The following is a 13354-nucleotide window of genomic DNA, read 5'->3' as shown; positions in this document are numbered from 1 at the left end:
CCGAGGGATGTGCTGGCCGCGGCTTCCCGCCGCCCCCATTGGCCCAGGACGGCGAACCGTGGCCAGTGGGGGCCGCGATCGGCCGAACCTGCCGCGTCAGCAGGTAAATAAACTGGCCCGGCCCGCTAGGGTGCTTACCCTGGCGAGCCGCGTGCCGAACGTTGCCGACCCCTGTTCTAGATAGTTTGTGTCAAAGTTAATACACATATATTTGTGTTTCAGTAAGTGGTAAAGGAAACATAGGGTAAAAAACAAACCAGACACTTTTCAGTAGTTACAGGCTTCATTCAGTGCCCAAAAATAAATCTTTGGACACTGTTCAATGTGGTACTTTTTATCACCTGTCCAATTCTTTTTTACTCCCAAGTGATCTAGTTTGGAGTCAGATGTACTTTTATTAAAAGCCTACATTAGAAATACTGGATGCTATATGTTTGATTCATGATAAGACATTATCAACATACCTCACTGTACCATTTTGCTAAATACTTTGCTACAATCACAATCCATGGAGTGTGACTATGGTCCTGCAATCAACAAACAGAAAAAAAATCTGTAATGGACATAATTCTGAAAGTAGTTAGAAATAGATTATTTCTTTAAAGCTGACAGCTTTGTATGTTAGATTACCACAGTTTTAAAATCCTGTAATATTGAGGCACCATAGGAGTTAAGAACAACATTTCTGATTCAATAAAGTTTCCTAGTTTTTGACAGCAATGCTTGTAATATTATGTAAACAGATTCTGCAATTAAATGAAATTTCAAGTAAGTTTGTCAAGGATGGGATGGTGTCCCTAGCCTCTTTGCCAGAAGCTGGGAATGGGCGACAGAGGATGGATCACTTAATGATTACCTGTTCTGTTCATTCCCTCTGAAGCACGTGGCATTGGCCACTGTCAGAAGACAGGATACTGGGCTAGGTGGACCAACTAAGGCCATTCTTATGTTTGTCATATCTCAAATAAATCTTAAGAAGGGGGAGCAAATAAATACTAATTGTCTATAAAAGTTATGATGTGCTCAGTTTTGAACTTTTACAAATAACCCAGGAAATAATTTGATGGTCAAAAATGCATTATATAGTTTAAAATCTAAATCTGAGAACTTCAAATTGCACAATTATTTAGAACTGTCCTGCATGTGGATTTAATAATTTTAATTAAGTTTAAGCCCTCTTCGATCCAAAGGTCTAGTATTATCGTTAGGGTAGTGACCAGATGTCATACTTTTGATAGGTTAGGGCAGGAAAAAGGAGATTAGAAATATAGACCAGCCCTACAACAGGAAAGCTAAAGGTCTTTCTTTTTCATATTGCAACTCCCCCTGTACTCTCTTTGGAAAGTAAGACCTGCTGCTAAACCTGTGACAGGAGCATGAAACTTGCATTTCCACAAGTGAAAGATTTAGGCCACACCTCACTGTTTAGAATCTTCCTCCCCAATTTACATCTTAAAATGCAGACCAATTCATACCCGTAGGTTCTGTCAGTACTCACATATACTATAAATATCAAATACTGAAGCAGTTTTTATTCTTGCTGTATTTCTTGCATTAATGTAATGAATTCTGAAATCATGCCAGAAGAAAACAGGCATTTTTTTTGGACTAATTGACCTACCAGGAAAATCTTCACACTGATCTCAAATCAGACTCCATATATTCTCGATATATCAAATGGTTAAAAAAATATATATATTTAATGAGCAGAAACATTCAGAGATCTGGCTTCTGCCCCAAATTGAATGATCCAACAAGGATTTGACCAATTTGCAGAAAGTAATTTTTCAGAGTTCTGGCATGCCTAAAGCACCATCAGGGTGAGGGTAGAAACTTCAAGTAAACGAGTACCTGGCCACTTACACTCAGGAAGGACAAAACCTTGTCTCAAGTATTGCTGAAGAACGTGCAAGTTAGAGCTCTGTGTAAGCTCGAAAGCTTGCTCTTTCACCAACAGTTGGTCCAATAAAAGGTATTACCTCACTCATCTTGTCTCTGCACAATATCAGTCCGTTACCTTTACCTGACTGGAAAAAAACATTTTCCATATGGATTATCTATTTGTTTTCCTAACTGCTCAGGCGCTACTCATACAGTAATCCGATCCAAAGTTTATATTTTTTAATTTGTAGCTTTGGGATTTGCTGTTTGAACTGAGGAATCCAGACAATCATTGTGAAAAATCCTTTTTTCTTTCCTCCTTAACTGGGGATGGCCACACTGCACAGAGATAAAATAGAGGGCAGTGTGAAATGGTGGTTTAAATTTTACCTCTGCACTCTCCTAATCTTGGTGCTGCCCTGTGAAAGTCATTCTATCTGCCCTTAGGATGCTCTAATTTGTACTGGGTTGCAAAGACCACAGGGGTCAAAGACACAGCCAAAAATTGGCATAGCACAAGACATACCAGCTATACCCTCTTTCCTCCTCTAGCCATAAAGGGGACAAATTATGCAAGAGACTTCACACTGGCTCTGTGCCACCAGTTACCATACTTTTATGGCCAGATTACACTAATCCCACCTAACATAAGGAAGGATGTTTCCCAAAAATGTGGCTTCAGAATGCTTACTATGTGAAGTGATGTTTACAGCAGCAGAGACAAAGTTTGATATTTTAACTCACGATTAGCTTTTGCAATAGCCAAATTCACTAAAGGCGTCAGTTAAACTCTTTAAAAAAAAAAATAGGAACCTTTGACTCCAATCCTGCAACCGTCTCTGCACAGGTAGGGCTCTGTGCAGGAGGAGAGACCCATCCGCATGGAATTACTTGCAAGAACGGGGCCTACTTTGAATGTGTTTTAGAATGCAAGTCTCATGCCAACCTTTTTTTCCATATGATCCAAGTCATAAGACTGCATATGTTCCCTCAGCTCTGGAAATGGGTTGTCCAGTCTCAGATCTTCTAATGCATTGTCTGGATGAGATTCCACGACTGCCAAAGAGTTACACAAGATAATTTAATTTGAAAGATAAACAAGACAGATTGTAGGCTACAAAACATAGCAGTAAATATTCAGTGCTTGGGTATTTAGTTATGCGAGTCCCACTAGCATAATTACACATTAATGGAAGTAGTTGCTCATTGTAAATGTATTCCATAATATAATGCAGTATAGTATTGGACAAAAGTCTCCCATTTTGCTTCATCATCAGGTTAATTACTTGTTGCATGCAATTTTCAGTAAATCATTTCCACGGCTAGAATGATTTTTAGGGTGGGAAATTCCAACTGCAAATGCCAAGGTTATTAACTAATACTAAATACTTCACAAGATAAAAATGAAATAGTTCTTTAAATACATAAATGTCATCTACATAAACAACACAACTAAAACGTCTAGAAAAGAGCTTTCAATTCCACCTTTAGATCCATCTAAGTCTAATTTCTAAAGAAATCTCTTACCTGGATGTTCTTTAATCATAATTCTCATATAGCCAACTAGTCCATAAGTCCTACAGACTAACAGAGGGATGTTAGAATTCCAGAGAATTTCAGCTAAACGCACCAATATACTGAAAATAAAAATAAAATGACTCTTAGAACGTATAAGAGATAATCATGTGTGCAACAATAATTTAAAAAAAATACACTGTTTCCCACATGAGAGAGGCATTCAAAGCTAAAAATATAACATGATCAAAATGATGTTATAAATGCATATGAAATAAGATCAGAAGATATATTTTAAAAACTACAGCAAAAAGACATTACCAGATAATTTATAGCCATTGGCTCTTTAACGTTGCATTGTTTTCTATGGTCCCAAACTTTTAAAAGATCAGTTTATAAAAAAAAAAAAAAGAACGTAGGCAAATAAAATAACAATTGGAAAGAAAGATCAGTTGGATCCACAAATTGTAAAGTAGAACTCCTAATATACAGTCCTGACAAAGTTTCTGATAGAGCCACATGGAATTCTTACTAAAGTAATGTGTGGCAATACAATTATTTACACAGTTAGAAAAGAGGGAGTTGGATGGGTGATAAAGAGACCTTCATGAAGACTTGAAGGTATCACGGATCCCATTACATGTGAGGCCTCAAATTAGATGACTAAACTGACATAGCTATGGTGGATTAGGAAGAACTCCCTCACTAGAGAGAAGGACTCAACATTTAAGTGAATTTGAAGACTGTGCCTAACAATGAGTCAATACAAGAACTTTAAAATAAAAAAAAAAAAAAAAGGTGTATTAACATACAAAAGGTATAATGAAAATCATCATCATAAAGCTTTCCTGTCTACAAATGTTGCCTATGACAGCAAAAAGGGCAATGTTGCTTCACATAAATTATATTTTCCCATAATAAAGCTGCAAACAAAACTGTAGTTGTAAGAAGATTGAAAAAAATCTGAACAGGACTCTACCTTTCTGGTAACTGGGTTGCAACCACTAAATTAAACCGACAGAAAAATGAAGGATCATTGTCTAGAAGTTTGTCTGGACTCTAAATAAAAGTAAAAAAATATTCACATATATTGGAACATAAATTTTGCTTTATCTTAGAAAGACACAAGCATATCAAAAGTTAAAGCGAACATATGTATTCAACACTGGAGTTGGATTCAAAATGCTAGATGTGGCTTCTGAATCTTTATTATCATTAAGTACAAACGTTATTTACATATATACATAAATGAACTTGACCCACATTATTTGAGATCTTATTTCCAGATCTGTATTACCATAAATTCTTACATTGCAATTACAGATACAGATAAATTTGTAACTAATGTAACTTTATTTTATCATACTTTGCCATGCACTTAAACACCAGAACGTGGATAGGAATTCAAGGATACAAACCTCTTCCACAAAATTTCCTGAAACATCATTATTTAATTCTTGTAAGAGCTCTGTGGCACTTTGGGCTCGGTTCTGTTTTAAAACAATTAAAAATATACCTGTTTAAACATACCTATAATTTATACGTTGATTTTGTGTTTTACATACCTTACCAGTAGTATAGACGCCGTATTACAAGTAAGTACATTATGGAATATTGATATAGTTCAACTATTTCAAACCTCACATTCATCTTAAAATCACTAAGTAATAGCAAGGATTTTGTTTGAGCCAGACTGTACTTTACTTTAAAAAAATAGTCTAAAAATGGAAAACTGTAATAACTGGCTTATGTCTAATTTTAAAATCACTGTATGGGAAGCACCGTAAGCTCCTGATGCAGCTTTCTTAAGCACTGTTAAGTTAAAAGCTAAGCAAGCTCTAATGAAACTCAGAGCAGTGTGAGTGATGGCAAGAAGATATTGAAGTGAGAAAGAGCTACTTACAATGTGAGAAGGAAACAGCAGAAGATGAGGCCAAAGGATTGGGGAGGGGGGAAGAAGAGTGACACAAGGGAAGATAAGCAACAGCACCTACTAGCAGAATGGTGAGGACAATCCCCTAATAAAACCCATTATTTGGTCCTAACCATTCTTATAACCGCTATAGTTCATCAATATCCAAGATTGGAGCTTATTTCACTTATTGTATATGTTAATTAACTTTAGGTAGATGGCACAAACCCAACTAACACTAGAAAATGCAAGTCAATGTTCTTTTAGATAATGTAGGTTTCCCCCCATTTTAAATCTTTTGTAAATAATGGTTTTACAAAATCTTTTCTACTGATAGACTAGAAACAATAGTGATGAACAGAGACAGAATACAACTTTTAAGGGTTTTTTTAAGTTAATAAAACTGCCCCCTACTCCCTCTCCACTCAGAATTTTATTGATTTATCAAAGTTAAAAAAAAAAACACACAGAAAGAGGTAAGACTCCGTATTACCTCCTCCATCCCTCTCCCCACTCTAGCGCACACTCTCCTCCTCCACTCTCACTGACATTGAACATCTTCCCGATTCTCCAGCTCTTCCCTCTGCCTGAGTGACCATTCCATCTCCTAAGCTTCCTAGTCCCCTCAACCTCTCATTTTCAAGAGGTTTATTCCCCTCCCAATTCAGCTTTGGTCTTTCTCATCTTAAAAATTCACCATGGGTCCTGAATCCCCTTCAGATTATCATCCACATTCTCTTCTCCCATCTCAAACAATTGTCTACAACCATCATCTTGAGTTTCTTTCCTTAAGTTCCATTCCACACCCAAATCAGTCTAGCTTCCGTCCTCATAATTCCACTGAAACTGCTCTAACCAAGGTTTCTAATATCTTGCTAGACATAACACAGGCCTAGTGCTCCTTTCCCATAGACATCTTGAGTCCCTCTGACACAGTCAACCATATCCTCCTCTTGGAATCTTATCCTCTCCTGGTTGTCTTACTACCTCTTATTGTTCTTTCAGTGGGTCCTCATTCACCTCCCCACCACACACTTCAGTTTTTGGTGGGGGTCTCCCAGGGCTCTATCCTTCCCTCCCTTCTGTACTTGATATCTTTTTTTTATTGATGACAAATCCACCTGTCCACCCTGGACTTGTCTTCCTCCATCAAGGTTAAGTCACAGCCAGTCTTTTCAACATCTCCTTGTGGGCATCCAGCCACCAATTTAAACTCAACATGGCCAAAACTGGGCTTTTGTTCCCACTCATCTCCTGGAGCTCTGTTCTCCTCACTCACTACTATAGAAGAAAGGAATTTTTTATCTGTGTATGTCTAACTTCCATTTTATACACAATCACTTTCTCAATATACTTACAAACCGTGTTTAATATCGCTTTACCTGGCCAATACTGCTTCTTTGTAGAAAGAAACTGAGAAAAGAGAGACAGTAGAAAGTGACATTAATAATATCTTTCACAAAACTTAAGCTTTTAAGTTTCCCTACAGTGCAGAACATATTATATAGCTTCATGCAGGAAAAAAGAAGTCCTTTAATATCTATTTCCTTCAATTATTAATTTTAATCACATCTTTAACATGACTTCTTTGAAAACAGTCTTTTTGAATCTTGTAAAGTCAGATTTTTAAAGAAGCCTTATCCCAGTTCCTAAGGCCCTACAATCTGCAAACTCTGTAGCACATGCAGAATTTCACTCTCCCAGTGAGGAACTCATTGCAGGTGAATTTTCATCCTTCTAAATTCTCCATGCAGAGGGATCCCTATGCTCACAGAGCCCTTCTAAAATCAACAGAGCTTCATGTGGGCACAAGAGTCTGCCTGCACCTTACAGGACCAAGGCCTAAGTTATTACCATTAAATAGCTACACAGAGTCCACGGAAGTTGCATTTTGATGTACATTTACATATATTGTTTTATTTATGTAAGGGTTTCTATTCTTTCCCTAACTGCATGCATTTTTCAAGAGTTATGGAAGCATACTGAAGGAACAGCACTCTGCTTCCTTCTCCAGAGCTGAAGAACTCTGTGTAGCTTCAAATCTTCTACCTTCCACCAACAGAAGCTAGTCTAATAAAAGATATTACCTCACCTACCTTGTCTCTCTAAATAAAAGTGGTAAGTTTTGATGACAAAACAGTTTAAAAGCCATGAAACTATATTTAGATATATAAAATGTTTGGGGAATCTTAAGTCACAGTAAGAGAGTAAAATATTCACTACACATCATTGGTGTGTGGTTTTTTTTTTTTTTTTTTAAGAATATGGTCTTTCCAACTAATGCATTTAAAAATTCGGAATTTCTTATTAATTGCCCTATTAACACAAAGTACATTTCACAACTATTCAAAAATCCACCCCCCAAAACCAGCTTGTTTTGAGCATAACTTCTACAGTTACAGAAAGTTAACCATTATTTTTAAACAGCACATAGTAAAACTACTGAAACCTTATCACTGCTGAACTTGTGTAGAAAACTGATAGTAAACCTACTTATTTCCGACATCTTCTCCAGTGACTTGATTCCCATCAACAATCGTAAATGAGCCAATACCTTGAAAATAATACAGTAAGAAATATGCACTCTTAATTATTCAAACTGAAATTCTTCCTAAAATTTAGGATTGAAATTTATTTACCTGGTAGTACTAAATTTTTGAGGATTTCAGTTCCTGTGGCTGTTGCATTTATCACACAAACATGAGCAGCTTCTAAAGCTTCTTGTCCATGATCACCCCACAACCTGCAAAACAAGAAACACAGAAGCATTCAGAGGAAAAAGTAACTTGTGGTAACAAATACAGTCTGAATGGCAGTGGGAATCTGATGTCATAGTCCATGTGGTTTAGCATACCATTTCTCCATACACTGTTAAATAGTATATCTAGGTGCATGATTTACACTGGGAGTTTTGTCACTGACTTCAGTGAGGCCAGGATTTTACCTTTAGTCCAGTCAGATGTGGGGGGGGAAATGTCTATGGAGAAGACAGGGAAAAAGATTCCAAACTGTCAAGCAACAGTTAAAACCATTCATATTGTCCTGTGAGACTTAAAAAAATAAACTCCTGAACTACTGCAAGTGTTTTCAGGCAGTAGCTCGCAGACATACTCCTCTTTCACTGCTGAAGATTTCTGTCTTCAAGATGCAACACATTCTGTATGGTGACCCAGTACAGATTTTTTTTAAGCTGTTTCCAAAGGATTATTTGGCCAAACTCCCAATTAGCTTAAACACTTGCTCTGGGTTTTTGTTTTAAAGACAAATTCTAGCCTAAATGGCTGCAGAGATAATTTCCAAACATGAACCAAAAATGTTTTCCTGCAGACCTACAGCTCTAGCACCTCTGCTGCTATTCAGAGTAAAAAAGGTATGGAAGAGTCCCATTAATTTTCACTGCTGTTACGTGGAAACTAGTGAGCAATGACTTTCTCAAGAATCAAGTCATTTTCACCCCAGTACAAGTTTATTAAACTCTGAGGATAAGCAGACACTGGAGCTACTGACTGGAGAGTCAGACTCAAAAATGAAACTGGGGGAGGAGTAAAGTAGCTTAGTTTGAGTGATGTGACAGGTAAATAAGCCCTCCCCAATTTGCAGCCTTAACATGTTTTTTTAAACAAAACCTTTTGGAATACTGACAACTGTTCAATTCCCACACACTTTATAATACCGATTTAACTGCTGACATAAAATGGATTTTTAAAAGAATCCAATTATAAAAGCATGAAATATGGACATCATCTCCAAGAGTTCACTAATGAGCACTATTTGGATTATAGAAATAAACGAGGCAGTCTGGATACTTGTGATCAGAGCTGGCCGAAAACGGCCTCCCCTATGCCCCCAATTGGAAAACGTTGAGTTTCCAACAAAACCATTGAGTACCAAGACATTTCAGCCTTCAAGGGCTTGTTTTTCCCCAACAAAATCGTTTTTCACAAACATTAACATCCTCAACCCCCCAATTTTTCCCGAGGCCAGTGTGTGAGCGTCACCAGCCCCCTCCCCAGTAATACCGCCCCCTGTCACAGACAGAGCGGTGAGCCGACCTGCCCACACCCCCTCCTCTCGGGGACACAGGGAAGCCGCCCGGGGCCAGACGCCCCAGACAGCAGAGACCCCAGCCAGCGGGGGCAGGCCCCGCGGGGCCGGTCACTAGCCAAGCCGTGAGGCGCACCTCGGCCCAGGGCTGCCCGGGGAAGGCGGCGCGCAGGGCCCCACAGCCTGGTACCGCGGGCCCGGCAGGCGGCTGAGCCGGTTGCCCAGCAGCCTGCAGGGCGCCCCCCGGAGAAGGGGGCGGGGCGCGGCGCCCCCAGTGGTCCAGGCTGTGGCCCCACCCGGCCTTGGGCCGGCCCAGCGACCTGAGAGCCGGCCGGAGGCAGCCCCCGCTACCTGAGCTGCCGGTCGTATTTCTGCTCCTTCATGCTGAGCCCGCCCTGCTGCGCCATGGTGCCGGCCCCCCCCGGTAAAACAACTGAGGTCCGCGCTGCCCGCTCTAGGGCACCGTCCGGATTGGTCGCGCTGCTGTCACTGAGCATGCGCGATCGATCTGGACATGCTCAATGACGCCTGCTGAAGGCACGGCTGTCCCTTTGCCCGTCTCTTTGCCATCAGAATGGGCGGAGCCTGTGCAGAGGGCAACACGTGCGTCCAGAGGAGGATCAAGCCCCTGGGGCGAGAGGAAGGAGCGAGCACACAGGCGAAATTAAGGGAAAAGTGTGGAAGATAGGGTAGGGAGAGGAGATGCCCTGCTAGACAGATGGCTGGGGTAACCCCAGGATAGGGAGAGTCGGAGGGGATAAAAAATAACAAATTGAAGGGAACAATCTACAGTGTATGGGCTATACACAGGGCCGGCCCACAACATTTTGGCACCTGAGGCGGGGTGATCAAATGATGCCCCCATGTCCCCTCGCTTGGGCCAAAACTTTTAAAGGTCTTAATTCTGCCTTCTTCCTGTTCTACTCCTCTCATGGTACTGCTCTGCTACCCACCCCAATATAGGAGAACTAACAACTTAAAATGCCTTGTTCAAAAATTGTAAGTAACACTTAACTTTCAAACACCTGAACAGCAAATGTAACTTTTCTTGTCTGCATAGTAAACACTGGCATTTTTATCTGTTTGAATAATCAAAGTGGTGCTTTCCGTGCCTTCTTCATTGCAAAGATTTGAACTGCTTCCTGCTGAAGGTATACAGTCTGGGCCAGCTCATGCTCTATTGTGATGGTTGCAAGGCCGACCAGCCTCTCCTGTGTCATTGTGGAGCATAGATGTGTTTTTTATTAACTTCAGCTTGGAGAAGCTGCGTTCTCCACTAGCAACTGTTACAGGAAGTGTTAGAAGTATGCGCAGAGCAATAAAAGCATTTGGAAAGAGGGTGGTTATCTTATTTGTGCACATATATTCCAGAACAGCCTTTGGAGTTGATCCTGCTGAAATGTATCTTGAACGGGCTTTCAGTTCATCACCTAAATCACTCCCATCAATATTGTGCATGTCATCATGTGTCAACACTGTCTCTAGTGCCCTGCATTGCTGGTGTAGGTTTTCTTCAGGTACAGTGAGGAGTTTTGGAATATCATACAACATCCCAAATATACTGCTGTGTTCCTTGAGCTGCATGAAACGTTCTTCAACTGACTGTATTGCACAATCTAGCACCTGGTTAAAGAATTCAACTTTGAATTGTTGTTTGGGGTCTTTTATGGGATTATCCCTTGCCTCATAATCAAAATATCTTCTTCTTCGGTGACTCTTGTATTCTTGAATGGGTGGGAAAATAGCTTCAGTGTAAAGTTCCTCTGCCAACTTCTGTGCACTCTTCAGAACGTTTTGCAATCCCTCATCTGACCAGTAAGACTGTAGGTATGACTTTGCTTTGTCCAGTTGTTCCATTGCTCCAGATATATCAAGGTCAACACCTTGGAGTTTCTTGCTTACAACATTTATTTCAAACAGTATGTCATGCCACAACACTAAGCCACACAGAAATTTGAAATTATGTATGCTTCTGGTGATTCCATTTCCCTCTGCCACTGTTCTCCCATGAACAGTTCCTGTCATAGCATTATTCTCCACAGTGGCATCATCTATCTTCCCAATTTGGTGTTTGATAGGCTTTATCGCCTCCACTCAACTTTCCCATCGTGTGGCACTCAGTGGTTTCAGTGTCAGAGAGGATGTTCCCAGATGTTGCTTCAAAATTTGCCATCGATGAGTTGATGCAGAGAAAAATACATAGATGTTTTGAATTACATTAAAAAAATTCAGCAGCCTCATTAGAAGCTGATGCTGCATCACTGACCACCAAGTTCAATGAATGAGAACTGCATGGGACAAAAAAAAGCTCAAGGGTTGAACTCTCGGATCCGTGTCTGCACTCCTCTGTTCTTTCCTCTCATATTGGCACCATTACCGTGGCTCTGACCTCTCATGTCAGCTATTGCAATTCCCGTATCTTCCAATTTTTTAAGAAGCACATTTGTCATACCAGCTCCTGTAGTATCATCAATATCAATAAATTCTAGAAAATGCTCTGTTTTTCCAAGGTAGTGATGTGTGTACATTTCTTGGGTGGTGACTCTTCTTAGATGGCCCTGGAGTACAGCATCAAACTCAGCTATCAGCTCCACAAATTTTAAGGAAGTTTTCATTGTTTGGCACATACAGCTGATCTGAAGTGCTACACAGTGCTAGGTTTTGGGTAGCAAGCATTCTCACAATGGCAATGAGCCTTTTCAGAACATTTTGCCAGTAAAGAGACTCTGATACAATCTTCTCTTGATGCTGATCATCTATGGTGGTCTTTAACCTTAGTCTCATCTCAAGCTCTTTCCACCTATTCCACCATGCTCTCTGGTTATTTGCTGCCTTCTCATGGCATGCAGGATTTCTAGCCAGATTTTTCCAGTCCTTTGTTCCTGTAGAACCCAATGTGGCTGGAACATTAGACTAGAAGAGTTTGCAACAAAAACAGTATGCAGCATTCTGGGTTTTTGAGTACATAAGCCATGGCATCTCCACGTTGTCACCATTGGGGATTTCACGCCAGTAATGTGTTGGATGGAAACTTCTATTTTCATTGTCTTTGGGAACATGAAGTTTTTCACTTGCTGTGGCCCATGCAGTACAAGGAAGTCCCTCAGGCTCCTGCTCAAGTGGGTCCACAGTCCTGGATCATCTAGACTTAAGGAACTAAACTCAGCAGCAGCTGTTTCTTATGCCTCCACCACACTCTTCTCCGATCTACACTTTTCTTCAGGAATGTGCATGGTTACAACCATTTGAGATGGAGATATGGATGCTGCAGTAGCTGCCAGGTCACCTGCACTCTGACTAACTGGAAGATCAGGCATCTCCTCGCCACTCACATCCTCACTGGGGCCAGAAGGCTCACCGTGAACATTTGTGTCTATATCAGAGGGGTAGCCGTGTTAGCCAGGATCCCTTTTTGACCAGGCGTTCCGGTTAAACACCGGACACCTGGCAACCCTCCTACAGACATAGCCACCATGGAATAACCTAGATAAGGATCAGGCTTGTGGTAATAATTTGATATTAATAAATATTTCATGCACAGCTGTAATCTTGATTACAGATTAGCATAGGGGGAGCTGGTTGCAATACCTTTATTTAGATTGCCTAACACTTTCCCTTTATTGTGATCGTTTCCTTAAGGAGGTCTCACACCTCCATTGTTTCCAGCAGACCTTTGATACTTGATAGGGGAAGTCCCCTCAATATCGAGAAGTGCCCTTCCTTTGTCCTGTGAAATTCCATTCAGATTTATTGAAGTGAGATGTATTAAAAGTCACCATTTCCCCTCTCCCTTCCATTCCTCAGAAAGATTTTGACAGCCTGCCAGAATCACTGAAGTTTCCAATGACAGGCTCATGCTACCACCAAACAGCAGCAGATACTGCACTGAGAACACCTGTGAGCTGCCAGAGCAGCTGTAGCAGGAAGGGGGAGGAGAGAGTTGGGCTTCCCCTCTCAGCCCTTTCCCTGCTCTCCCAACCCGGCATTTGGGCCCCATGGGGG

At 40.6% G+C, this 13354-nt stretch overlaps 1 protein-coding gene across 2 annotated transcripts in view; it reads right to left on the bottom strand.

The window, feature by feature from the left end:
• Positions 1-9843, bottom strand: part of NAE1 (NEDD8 activating enzyme E1 subunit 1) — a 23668-nt gene extending 13825 nt beyond the window's left edge. The window contains exons 1-9 of one of the 2 annotated variants that reach the window (XM_024195865.3): positions 9704-9843; positions 7948-8051; positions 7802-7862; positions 6691-6721; positions 4815-4886; positions 4376-4455; positions 3409-3518; positions 2828-2937; positions 465-527 (exon numbers count right to left, since the gene is read on the bottom strand). In XM_024195865.3, the coding sequence (XP_024051633.2) occupies positions 465-527; positions 2828-2937; positions 3409-3518; positions 4376-4455; positions 4815-4886; positions 6691-6721; positions 7802-7862; positions 7948-8051; positions 9704-9759 (687 nt within the window). In that variant the 5' untranslated portion in view covers positions 9760-9843. The remainder of the gene's footprint in view (positions 1-464; positions 528-2827; positions 2938-3408; positions 3519-4375; positions 4456-4814; positions 4887-6690; positions 6722-7801; positions 7863-7947; positions 8052-9703) is intronic. The other variant, XM_026652722.2, reaches the window with a different exon arrangement.
• Positions 9844-13354: the final 3511 nt, after the last annotated feature.

Source organism: Terrapene carolina, unplaced genomic scaffold (genome assembly GCF_002925995.2).
Source record: "Terrapene carolina triunguis isolate 2854851 unplaced genomic scaffold, T_m_triunguis-2.0 Scaffold130, whole genome shotgun sequence".
Taxonomy (NCBI): Eukaryota; Metazoa; Chordata; order Testudines; family Emydidae; genus Terrapene; species Terrapene triunguis.
Note: the sequence above shows the minus strand (reverse complement) of the source record. Positions and strands in the feature narration are given on the sequence as shown.